The sequence below is a fragment of the Papilio machaon genome, chromosome 17 (assembly GCF_912999745.1).
Source record: "Papilio machaon chromosome 17, ilPapMach1.1, whole genome shotgun sequence".
Lineage (NCBI taxonomy): Eukaryota > Metazoa > Arthropoda > Insecta > Lepidoptera > Papilionidae > Papilio > Papilio machaon.
This window is the reverse complement of record NC_060002.1, coordinates 3,630,108-3,642,622: the sequence shown is the minus strand read 5'-3', so window position 1 is coordinate 3,642,622 and position 12,515 is coordinate 3,630,108. Positions and strand designations below refer to the sequence as shown.

At 33.5% G+C, this 12,515-nt stretch overlaps 2 protein-coding genes across 3 annotated transcripts; one reads left to right on the top strand and one right to left on the bottom strand.

Annotated features, from left to right (window-relative positions):
* Positions 1-438: 438 nt before the first annotated feature.
* On the bottom strand, positions 439-4,573 carry LOC106721531 (WD repeat-containing protein 37). Its single transcript, XM_014516489.2, has 9 exons — positions 4,195-4,573; positions 3,992-4,108; positions 3,089-3,280; positions 2,556-2,728; positions 2,104-2,335; positions 1,887-2,025; positions 1,572-1,641; positions 1,217-1,393; positions 439-648 (listed from the first exon to the last, which is right to left on the bottom strand). The coding sequence occupies exons 1-9, from the start codon at positions 4,370-4,372 to the stop codon at positions 526-528; spliced, it is 1,401 nt and encodes a 466-aa protein (XP_014371975.1). The 5' UTR covers positions 4,373-4,573; the 3' UTR covers positions 439-525.
* Positions 4,574-5,090: 517 nt separating this feature from the next.
* Positions 5,091-11,099, top strand: LOC106721546 (transcriptional adapter 2B). Of its 2 annotated transcripts, none has more exons than XM_014516505.2 (10): positions 5,091-5,265; positions 5,347-5,406; positions 5,484-5,625; positions 5,710-5,927; positions 6,163-6,235; positions 6,828-6,981; positions 7,226-7,445; positions 9,652-9,725; positions 10,185-10,326; positions 10,770-11,099. In XM_014516505.2, the coding sequence occupies exons 1-10, from the start codon at positions 5,155-5,157 to the stop codon at positions 10,908-10,910; spliced, it is 1,335 nt and encodes a 444-aa protein (XP_014371991.2). In that variant the 5' UTR covers positions 5,091-5,154; the 3' UTR covers positions 10,911-11,099. The 2 variants fall into 2 exon arrangements, with proteins under 2 accessions (XP_014371991.2, XP_014371992.2); XM_014516506.2 differs by having other exon boundaries at positions 9,657-9,725; positions 10,770-10,846.
* Positions 11,100-12,515: the final 1,416 nt, after the last annotated feature.

The window sequence follows — 12,515 nt, the reverse complement described above, 5'->3', positions numbered from 1 at the left end:
TTTAATTGTTTTATTATTAATTATAGTATTTAATGAATTGCGGAAAATAGAAATAAATTCCTAAAGTCAACGCAGGTTATATAATTTCTAAGGAATCCTACATTTTGATTGAAAATAAATTTTCCAAAACCATTAGTATGAAGAAAACTGAATTTTTAAAGTGATATAAGATTTAAATTTTTAATTGAAGCTTAACTTTAAGTGGAGAAGTTGATATAAAGTTTCCATTGTTATTCCACAAATACGTGGAAAATCAACATTATGCAATAACTTACCAAAAACTGTATCTAAACATTCACAGATTTTAACACATTAACCGCTACACTGAGAGTCGCACTTAGTGTAGTTTAGTAAGAGAAATCATAATATTATTCGGCACTATTATTACATAAAAAATTGTCACTAACTTTGAAAAATAAAATACACTCACTGTCTTCAAACCAAATATATAAAGAAATAATCGTAATTAGAATAATTTCACAATAGACGACAAACTCGTCAAAGTCGATATGATATCTTCATCCATTAATTCTCCTTGGAGGGCTGGATGGACCAGCCCAGGATACGGCGGTCAAAGCCACAACTGAAGAAGTTAATGTTGGAGATCTCTTCCGCCCACGCCACTGAAGTCACCATGCGACGATGACCCTAATAAAATAAAATGGTTTTCAAGTATAAACATAGTTGAAGAACACAGTTTGTTTTTTTGAACAACGACACCCATGAAAATCAGCAACACCAGAAGAACTGCACATACTTTGCAGGCCTTTAAGGAAATTGTATGCTTTCTTCTTGAAGGACTCTAAGTTTTATTGGTATGGAAATACCGACGAGGACAGTCCGTTCCACAACGCGGCTGTTATTTTAAAATTCCAAAAACCCGATTTACTGTAGTCTTATAACACTTAGGGGGAAAGACGAATCGAATGATATCCTCCTCAAAACCGGTTCTTTCGTTTAGGATCTAGGCCTTCACAAAGAAACTTACATACTTATAAACCCACATATATAAAAACACCTACATGTCAGTCATGTCAAATGGTACAACAATGGTAACAATCTAAAGGTACGAATAGTCTACAACAGAAATTGGGACATTTATGTCTATACTATTTATATTTGTATGGATGAATCAAGAGAAACTTATGTTTCAAATAAGTTTACAGTCTATTTTCACTTTTTATTTTAAGTCTATAAGGAATGGTTAACAACTGACCTGTCGACTGGACCTGGGCAGTCTTGCGAGGCGCTGGCCCTGCAAGTCGAAGAGGCGCACCTGGCGGTTGTCGTGGGGGATGGCGATGAGGCCGCCGCCGCTCACAGACACTCGGTTCACTGACGAATCCGACCTGATCGTGGCCAGAGCTGACCGCATGTTGCGCACATCCCATACCTGGTAACCAAAACCAGATTTCAAAGGTTTTCAAACAAATTTGTAGGGGTAGTTATGCAAAGGGATGCGCGAGGAAGATACTGCGCAGCTCGCAGATGACCTGGAGCCGCAAAACATTCAACATGTTTAACAGACAAAACAAATATATAATATTTCTTAACAAGAAATAAAAATATACCTTGACAGATCTATCATCAGAGCCCGAAACAACTTTGTCCTCGCGAGTGAAAACAGCTGATGTTACACTCCTGTAATAACAAACGTAAGGCTTTAAATAATTATTTTTATAAATCACAATAGTCGTTAGTACTTCAAGGTTTCATGTATTTTGTTTAATTTATTATTTACCAAATTTAAAAATTACAATTAGAACATTCATAAAACAAAACTTAAAATTGAGTTATCTCTATATATCGAAATAATTTGATTTATTCAGATATATAAAGGTAACTGAAGTTATCATATAATATACAGAAATAATATAAATACTTACTCAGTATGTCCTTGGAATACTGAGACCGAGTGAATAGGTTCACGGAAATCCCAAAGACGGAAAGTGGTGTCTCTTGATGCAGTCACCACCAAACGGGAACTGTGGTGAGCTGATGCATGCGTCAATTCATGGTCATGTCCTAAAACAAAGCAAAAAAAATCAACGTTTTTTTTTAAATTGAAGGATTTAATTCTAAAAATTATATAATTTTTCTAACCTGTGAGAATTTGTAAGCAATCACCAGTTTCGACATCATACAAGTTGGCAGTCCTGTCCCAAGAAGCTGTAATCACATGGTCACCACCGGTCAGCCAATCAGCTGCTACCACCACACCTATATGTCCCGTCAGTTCTGTGAGAGGTGTTCTCAATACTTCAGGTCTATCACCACCTTCACCAAGACTCTCTTCACCACCACCATCCAATTCCTCTTCTGAAGACTGTCCCCGCTATTGTAAATGAAAGAAAAAAACTAAAATGTAGACATCATACAAAGATCTCATAGCAGATAATAAAACTACGGAATACAACATTTACTATTATACATATTAATTTAAATAACAAAACACACATGGAATTTCTGATAAATATATATACATTGTAAGAATATGTCCTATGTATGTTTACAATGTCTTATAAATGGTTTCTATTTCTGTATAGTTTGTTTACCGGTAGATCCCAATTGACAGCAGCTTGCCAAACATGTGCAGTATTATCACCACTGCTAGTAAGAGCAATGTCTCTTGTAGGATGAAAACGAATGGAATTCACTGATCCTGAATGTCCTGTGTATTGCAGTAAGCACTTGCCCCACTCTACACTCCATATACATGCAGTATGGTCTGGAAATTAAGTATTATTTAGAAAAAGACGTTCTTGTTAGAATAATAAATAAACAAAGTGGAAAAGAAAAAAAAGAAAATGGTCTAAAATTGTATTACATGTACAAAAGTACTAAAATTTTCATGGATCACCATAAAATTAAGGACATATTACTATTATAGTCGAACCTAGAAGAGCGAGAGTCTGAGGAACTGCAATATTTTTCTTGCTTATATGGATTTCTCTCTTACCAAAGTCTCTCGCTTATGAAGGTTTCTTGCTTATTGAGCTTTAACTTTATAACTATGACTGAAACTAGAACTTCTTTTTGTCATCTTCACATGATATCTTAAATACGGATTATTGTGATTTAAAAATACCTGCTGAAGCTGTTCCAATAAGTGCTTGCCCTGGTCTAGCTGTAGAAACGTCCCAGATACCATCCTTATGACCAGTGAACTCTCTCACCAGCTGACAATTGTATGTGGGAGCTTTAAAACTTGACACAATCTTGCTTGTCTGAACTCTGAGTTTGTGACTTGCTTTTACTTTCTGGGAGTTACTTTGAGATACTGGAAGTATAAATTGTTTATTTTAGTAGCTTTTTCTTGTGATGTCCAGGTATAATATTAAATTTTCACTGCTACTTTTAACCATCTAATGTTATGAATCTTAAGTAGAGGATGGACCCTAAATATTGCAGTCATCAAAAAAATATTGACCCATGCAACAAAGAGTTACATTTCTTACAGCATCCATTAAGAGTTGTAACTTTTTTTGGCTATGTTTCATTGATTTTTGGGCATTTTCTATTTATCCCATAGAGCTTTATCAAAACCTGTTCAAAGGTTTAGTAATGCATAGGCTACAAACATAGATTTCTATTTATAATGTAAACTAATTTACTATGTACAAACAAAAGGTTAGCGTAATATGGACAAATTATGTGTAGAGATGATGACCACATAGATAAGAAAGAAATAAGATTAAATGTGGATAGCTACAAAGGTAGAGGAAGAGTGATGCATAGTATGCCGACCCCAGTGGGTAACAGGGCAGGTTGATGATGAATGTAGACTAGACCTTGGTTTATTATTAATGCAAAATAATAGCAATGACTGTGCATTTTAATATTTTATCTTCCAAGTCTACTATTTTTATCTTAATATTACTTAGACTACACAATTTTGTTACTCTGTTTTGAATCTTTCTTTAAATCATGAAAAACAACAATATTATCAATGAATAAACAAACAAACAATTAAATTGAATTTTGGACTTACATTTTACTTTAGAATTCTTTCCAGCTGTTTCAAATTCAATTAAATCCTGATTCTGTTTATCACCAATATAGCTCTCTCGTTCCAGTTTTTCACTAAGAAAATCAATTTTCTCTTGCACTAAAAACAATATCACGAATTTAAAAGACTATTTATAAACATACTATTAACCTGTATTTTTTACACATATGGATCATTTAACTTACGATTCAAATTTTCAGTATATAGAAGGTCAAACTCTTTTTCTATTTGTGAAAATAGTTCATGTAAACGCGATCTAAGTGCTGGTGGTAAGGAAATTTCTGAATCTTCCATTTTGATATAATTTGGTAGTCCATCAGAACCTTCCGTAAGCGCTTGAAGTCTTCGTTTGCTGGATTTCATGGTCGAAGACCGATACAAAGTACAGGAAAATTAGCCAACTATCACATTACATTGCACATGAGTGAGTAAAGGAAAACAAAAACTCAATTTCATTTCAGATTTTCATGTTTAATTTTAGCTCTTAAATATCGAGGCAGAATAATATTTCCAGAATTATTTTTAAGAATGTACGAGAGCAAAACTTAGAACTAGCAAATGCGAAATTCGGAGTCTTGATAGCAATATTTAATAAAAAATATTGTGAAAATATTGATATTGTCGGGAGCAAAAAGGATTGATTGACATTAAATTTTCTTGATGGTACGTTGAATATGGAACACAGACTATACGAGAATATTTAAATTATTACGTTGGTAGGAAAACGATGTTATAGATTGTAAATTACAATACGTTATAGTAGCAATATCTTTCCAAATTAAACTATATAATAAAACTAGTACGAGTATTTATATCTGGTCTTATAAACTGAATACAAAGCTGTCGTTTTTTTTTAATAAAAATTGTATTTGAATAGACTTTCAATTACGTCTTATAGAGTAAACGTGAACAACTATATCGTTTATAGGGGTTCATGTTTTTTTGTCCATAATTCGTCTGTTTTATTCACGACGCATAAATTATACCTATGAAATTATGAATATTGACGTCAGAATCTCGATATTATCTGGATGGACCATAGAAAATTATCTTTGGTTTAGTTCTAAATTCTAAGAAAAAACATGGCCGTCGAGCCAAACATTAAAGCTGCCAACGTATGACTGTTACACGTACAAATTAAAAATATGTCGTTTTCGGATTTATATGCTAAATATAATTGTACTTATTGCCAAGAAGAAATAAATGGTGTTCGTGTAAGATGTGCCGAATGTATAGATTTTGATATTTGTTTGCAGGTAAATTTGCATGGCTGCCATTTTTGTTTATAGTTTTGGCGCGAGTTTTGAATTAAAGAGAAACTTTGCCAACTTTTTCAGTGTTTTTCTCTCGGTGCTGAAATTGGACAACATAAAAATGATCACTCTTATCAGTTTATGGTAAGTTAACATAAAGTAGGTACATTTTTATCATCTTGAGCATAGATGTTTTCGTAATTTTTTTTTACCTTTGCCAGGACTCTGGTGCTTTTGGTATATTTTTGGGACGTACAAGTTGGTCTGCCAATGAAGAAGTTAGACTACTAGACGCTATAGAACAATTTGGATTTGGTAATTGGGAAGATATTGCTAAACACATAGAATCACGAACACCAGAAGGTATATTTATACATTCTGTTTGTATTGTGATGAAAATATTTATGCTAAAGTAGAAATATCGTAAAACTCATACCTTTATTTTAGAGGCCAAAGATGAATACATAACTAGGTACTTGGAGGGCAGCATTGGGCGAGCTACCTGGGGTAATGTGGAAAGTACAAGTCGGCCTTCACTTCACTGTGCAGATAGAGATGAAGGTCCATTAGGACCTAGTGCAGTGTCTCGTCTTCCTCCCCTAGCAGTCACCGGAGAAGAAGCTTTGCATTTAGGTTATACACCAAATAGAGATGACTTTGAAAGGGTATATTTTTTCAGTTTGTTATTAGTAACATTTAATGTATTGTGAAATATAAGTCAATTATGATGTTACCTTTGAAGTAGCTGAATTTAAATTCGATTATTGAATAGCAGAACTTTGCTGCCTGTAACTTTGTTTACATGGTCATTCATTAATTTTTTTAACTTTTTTTCCATTAAGAAGTTTCTCATTGTATTGCATGTCAAACAATATAATGGATATGACATTGGTATTCCAGGAACATGACCATGAAGCGGAACAATTAATATCAACATTATCATTAAATCCTGATGATGATGAATTAGATGTCGGTAAGTTGTATTTTGTATGTAAATTTATTGTACTTGAACAATATGTTAACTCAAAGCATGTCCTGTTTTGTGTTAATTTAATTAACATACATTTCTGCTCTATATGGTATTAATTGCTGTTGTAGCAAGCCTCAAAAACTTTATAGATCACAAGCTGTCGCCGAGAGTCCGTCTGTGCGGTTTAAAAAAAACGTAATAATCCTATGTTTTCGTCCAGACTATGTTCTACATCTGTGCCAAATTTCATCAAGATCTGTTGAGCCATTCTGGAGGTACCTTCAAATAAACATCCATTCAAAAATTCGCATTTATAATATTAGTAAGATTGTAAGATTACTTATAATTGATGCAGTTGTTTAATCAGTCAAGTCATGGTAAAAATGAATCAAGAGAATTCAACAGCTGGCTCTTGCACGGTGCTTTAGTGGTTAAATATTCAAATTTTATAATGATAGAAAATTAACATTTATCTGCCATAGTCTAGTGTTATTAGTAGACAGTATGTGGCATTAAGCTGGGTTCTAAATTTTTGGTTGCCACCACTGATTTGTTGTATGAAGCAGTTTTTGTTGTATAACTAAATTATTTACAGCTCTCAAATTGTCCCAAGTGGACATCTATACCCGCCGATTGAGAGAAAGAACGAGAAGAAAAAGGCTAGTGAGAGATTTCCAATTAGTTTCTGTATTCTTCAACAATCAAAGAAACAAACAAAGGACGCTTGGAAAACTTGCCAAAGAGAAAAAGTAGGTATTCATTTTATAAAGTCAAAATTATGGATATACCTATTTTTCAGTTGCATATTCACAAGTTATTTTTATTGCATCTCTCTTAAAATATTTAATTGGTTGTGGTTTGTAACCCTATGGACAGTTAGTTATGTTAACATGGCCCAAAGACTCCTCAAATTTGGTCTTTGAATTTTGTTGTTAGACATTTGACAGTTTTTGAATAGTAATTAATAATTTATATTTTGTGCAATTGTTCCAGAGAGTTCTTAGATCGTTTGCGCTGGACTTCTCAGTTCTACGGTCGTGTGGAACAAACAAGCGTGGTTGCTGGTTTGTGGCGCGAGAGAGAGCTGCGGGTGCGCCTCGCTGAGTTGCACCGCTATCGGCTGGCTGGTGTCACCAGGCTGGAGGAATGTGCGCATTATGAACAGCATGCAGCACATAGGAAGCACCCGAATGCTGCTAATCACCATTTAGACGTGAGCTCCGTTATATTGTTATTTTTGAATAGTGATTTACAAAGTGGTCCATTTTGTTACAAAGTTCTTGACGGTCACCAGAATAATTAAAATTTAAACCACACTAAAAGGGAAAAGTTAGTATGTAAACAATTACTAGAAAATTTTCCTTAATATTCAATGGTCTGTTCTCGCTTTTTAAATAAGGTTGTGCACCAACCTGCATTCTGATGTCATAGTTCTTGAATCGAAAATATAATTTACTAGCTGTCGCTTGTGACTCCGTCTGTGCAGATAAAAAAAAAACTTAATTAGTAGGCTACAGAGCTGGGCATTAACTCGTTAATCCGTTAATCGTTAATTAACGAAGTTAACATTTTGCTTAACGGATTAACTTTTAAGTTAACTTCAAAAAGTGTTAACGCTTTGTTAACTTCCGTTAAAGTCGACTTCCGTTAATAAAAGTCCGTTAATCGTTAAATTAGAAACTTGGAGACGTGCTGTCATTTTGTTTAAATTACGCACCACGCCACGCTCGTAAGTTCAACTATATTGGGCGACTGTCGGCGACTCGAATGATGATGTATCTCACTCTAGTATGATGCATCAGAGCGTACGGGAAAGTCTTGACCAACAGGACAAAATCAAAAGAAGGCTCGAAATAGTATATTTCATAACGAGTATATAAAAGCACGAGTAGGTAATAACCCACATTCCGAAAGCTCTTGGTCCCTGCAATATGCCACTTTTTGAGCCACATTTTTTTTTATTAAAAACACTTTTTTACTCGTGCTTTTTCTTTAGCTTTTCCAAACTTGTGCGATCTCTTTCCCAACTGTCAAAATAATGTCTATTAAAAAGAAAAAACCAACCACGAAGTTTTTACAAAAAAAAATCATTGAAATTTTTATGATTCATGCGAATATTTCTAAAAAGGAGCTCCTAATTTGTTACAATATCAGATTTAATCATTTGATTCAATGAATTAGGTTGGTTTCATTTTATTTCATCTCATTAAATTTAATTTTCATTTCATACCCATAAAAATAATCTACTCGGCTGTTTGGGCATACTTCCCTACCCAGAATGGGTGAAGAAAACAAAAAAAAAAACTCTGTTTGTATTCTTTTACCGTTGGCGCCATTTTTCAAACATTTTTGTTAGTTGAGTTTATTGTGTTTTTATTATTCTATTAAATTGCTTCATTTTTTCCCAACTGTATTAAAAATAGTTGTTTAGTACACGTGCGAAACTGTCATTACAATTTGTTCCAACTGTCAACCCTCACCTTCGGCTGCGCTTCGGCTCGGGTAGACATTTGTCGGAACTCTTTGCAATGACAGGCTTTCCGCACTCGTAATGAAATATACTATAATGCATACATACTTGTCTCTAATACTAATTTGTTATAGAATGTATAGTCAAATTACTATTTTAAACAAGTGTCGCCACAATAAGTGTGAAATTAGTATGTATAATTTTGGTATGGTTAACTGTTAACGATTAACTTTAACTTGCGTTAAATTTTCGAGAATTTAACGCTTTAACGATTAACGAAGTTAATTTTTTAATTAACGAATTAACGATTAACGAAGTTAACTTTTTGATTAACTGTGCCCACCTGTGGTAGGCTATAAGTTCTTTCAAACTTTGGTCTACATCTATGCCAAATTTCAGCGAGATCCATTAAGCCATTATGCAGATACCTTCTAACATCCAACCATACATCCAAACATTCACATTTATAATATAAGTAAGATTTAATCTGAATCACCCATTTCATAAAAGAACTATATTTTCTAAGTGAAGTTTAATACATTGAGGTCATTGACAAGCAGTTTTTTTAATTCATAAATTTTTAGTAAATTACTGAATACATTTTAGGTAATATTTATGTGTATCATTAATATAATAATTATAATATTGTGAATCATTGTTTGTTAATCTAATTCTATCTTTTTTTTTTGCTTTTTATTATTATTTTTTATTTTTTGTAAATATGCCAGCTGAAAGCCAGCACAGTGTCAGTTTAGTCTGTCCCTGCTTCGCTGATCTGGCTTCCTTTTGCCACACTATTGTACTAAGTTTGTGCCTAGTACATGTGTTGTTTTTTTTTGTGTGGCAATAAATGTTTTTTTTCTTTCTAAATCTGCATGCAATGTATGTAAATTGTGCATGTGGATGTGTAGTTTTGGGTTTGATCCCGTATAACGATTGTTTTCGCCAGGGCAGCAGTGGGTGCCTGGAAATCAACCAGACAAAAGACCAAATGCAGAACAACATGCTGCAGCCAAGAAAAAGGTCGGTTCCATTTAACTACATACATTATGCATCTTCATAACAAAGATATTTACATCTACAGTCAAAACCGTTTATAGCGACATCGTTTAGAACAACATACCGGTTAAATTGACCAAAATCAAAGGTCCTGGCTGAATGTTATTACATATCTTTCCTATTAATACCTGTCACCGGTTGTTACAACTATCGGTTTTTACGACTCAATATGAGTAGTCCCTTCGATGTCGTTATAACAGATTTTGACTGTATATATATATAAAAGAAAGTCGTGTTAGTTACACTATTTATAACTCAAGAACGGCTGAATCGATTTGACTGAAAATTGGTGGGCAGGTAGCTTAGATCCAGGAAACGGACATAGGATCATTTTTACCCCATTTTCTATTTTTTATTGCGCGCGCACGGAGTCGCGGGTAAAAGCTAGTCTTTTATAAATTGGTCTTTGGATTGTGTGTACAGAGAAGGAGAAAGCGGCTCAAGTTCCACCAGCCCAAAGTGCACACGGGACGGAAGTACCGCATGTGGATGCTCCAAAAAGAGCTCATGCAGCAACAGCAACGGCGTTTGCTCGACGCATCTTCTCAACAATAACGAGATACAGGTAACATACACTTTAAAACTAAGTGCAATTTAAATATAGTTAAAACCAGTACAACAATGGACGGGACGGATTAACTAAAGTAGTACAACAACTGCTGATATCTTAGTTATTATTCACTGTGACTTTTGTAATGAAATTACAATGTTTTATATATCACTGAAAGAGAAGAGGAAACTAAATTGGTGTAAGTGTTCATATCATCTTTACATATAAATAATATTGGAGTGTCTGTAGGTAATATCGAGAAAAAATTTGATTATTGAGTTACTAACAACGACAAACCAATTTTAAAAATTTCTGTTTGTATATCTGTGCTATGTACCTACTGATACTACTTAACGGCTGCCTTTTTTTAAATTCTGCGCTGACAAAGTCACGGGCAACCGCTAGTATGTATTTAATTTCATTAGATTGTTGTGAATGTATTATGTTTACATTTCCAGCTGTGTAGTGCACTTAGCATGGCGCCGGCGCAATATGTGACGCTAAAGGGGGTATTACTAAAGCGGGGAGCTAGTGCTGAGTGCGACGCTGACGTGGCTGTGCGCCGCTACCTGCAGGCAGTGGGCTGGTTGCGCGAATAGCAAAGCGCCACTACCCCTGCCCCACCACCAGACCCACCCCCACTGCCAATACACCCCGAGCCGGAGAACTCTGAACACAAAATGTGGCTGCTTGTGATCAAACCGCAGTAATTGGACAATACAATTGTAATGCAACAAAACAGACAAATCGACTGGATTTGGAAGACATGTGAGTTACTTTCAAATGTTAGTTGATATAATATTTTAGAGTTATTCATGCAGATGCATATTGTATTTAATGTAACAAAATTTCCTATTAAAAATATTGATAATTAAGACTATCATAGTAAAAAATATGTCAGCTTTAGTTTAATAGATCGGAGAGGATCTCTACCAATGATAAATTAGTAAAAATTTAATATATTAATATAATTGATATCAATATCTTCTAATGCTAGAAAAGAAAGGTAGATTGTAAATTGTAATTTATTACAATAATGTGTTTTATCACAATTAATGAGTATACCAGAAATAATGGGGTTATATAAAATTATTACTAACCTCTAATTAATGTTCATTCCATTGATATTGTGTGTTAAAAGTAATTTATTATATCTCCATACATAAAATAGTCAATAATTAAATCAAATATCATAATTTTTATAGTAAAATGCGGTTATGTTATCAATTGCAAAAATTTATATCCCATTTCTGTGTGATTGACTTTAAATGGAGATCTCGCAGTTAATACAATGGTATATAAAGTATAGACAATTAGCTATGTTACAATTATCCTTTATTATTGAGATATAGGTTAATTTTTTACCTGAATTTCTCGCTTATGGAAGTCTGTCAGGACTAGACAATGACTCTCGCTTATAAAGGTTTTTCACCTATCCAGGTTCAACTGTATATATATTTAAATTAATCTCTAAGTAAGACTATTATTTAAAGATATTGTTTTTAGGTTTTTCAGCGAGAATGACTGAGATGTTTTTTTTTGTGTGATTGTGTTGGCAATGTTAATACACGGTAGAGTTATATACCATTGTAGTATATAAAAATAATTTAAAAATTAAATTAAATGTAAATTTTTATATAAAAAAAAAGTATTTCAGAGGAAAAGATAAAAAACAAGACATTACCTCATATTTATTAGAGGTTATACTGCTCTTATAGAGTAATGTAAATATTATAGTATGTAAATATAGGTATTACTTAGTTTTATTGCACAAATTGTGGTTTGTAAAACTGGTGTGAAACCATCTCGGAGGTTATTTGACTGTTATACTTGCAAATTGTAAGTATTTTATTGCAATGTTAAATCATGTATTAAATAAATTTATATCTAAATGTATAAATTCATCGCCGCCATATTTTTAAACATCTACATTTAGCGTTGCCAGGTGTCCGGATAAAGCCGATCATAGGTAGGCTTTTTGATTGCGTATCCGGCCAAAATAAACGGTTTTCCGGCTTTTGTTAGGCTTTTTCCCAAACGAGAGTGTACCTATTAATACTGAGATAAAATCCTAAATAATATTGGGTGTCCAACCTTTTTACCCAAATGTCTGACCAAACTGGCTGGTCTGTCCGGCAAGTAGGTTTGACAACCTGGCAACCCTATCTACATAGCATCTTTATTATAATTATGCATAAATAATC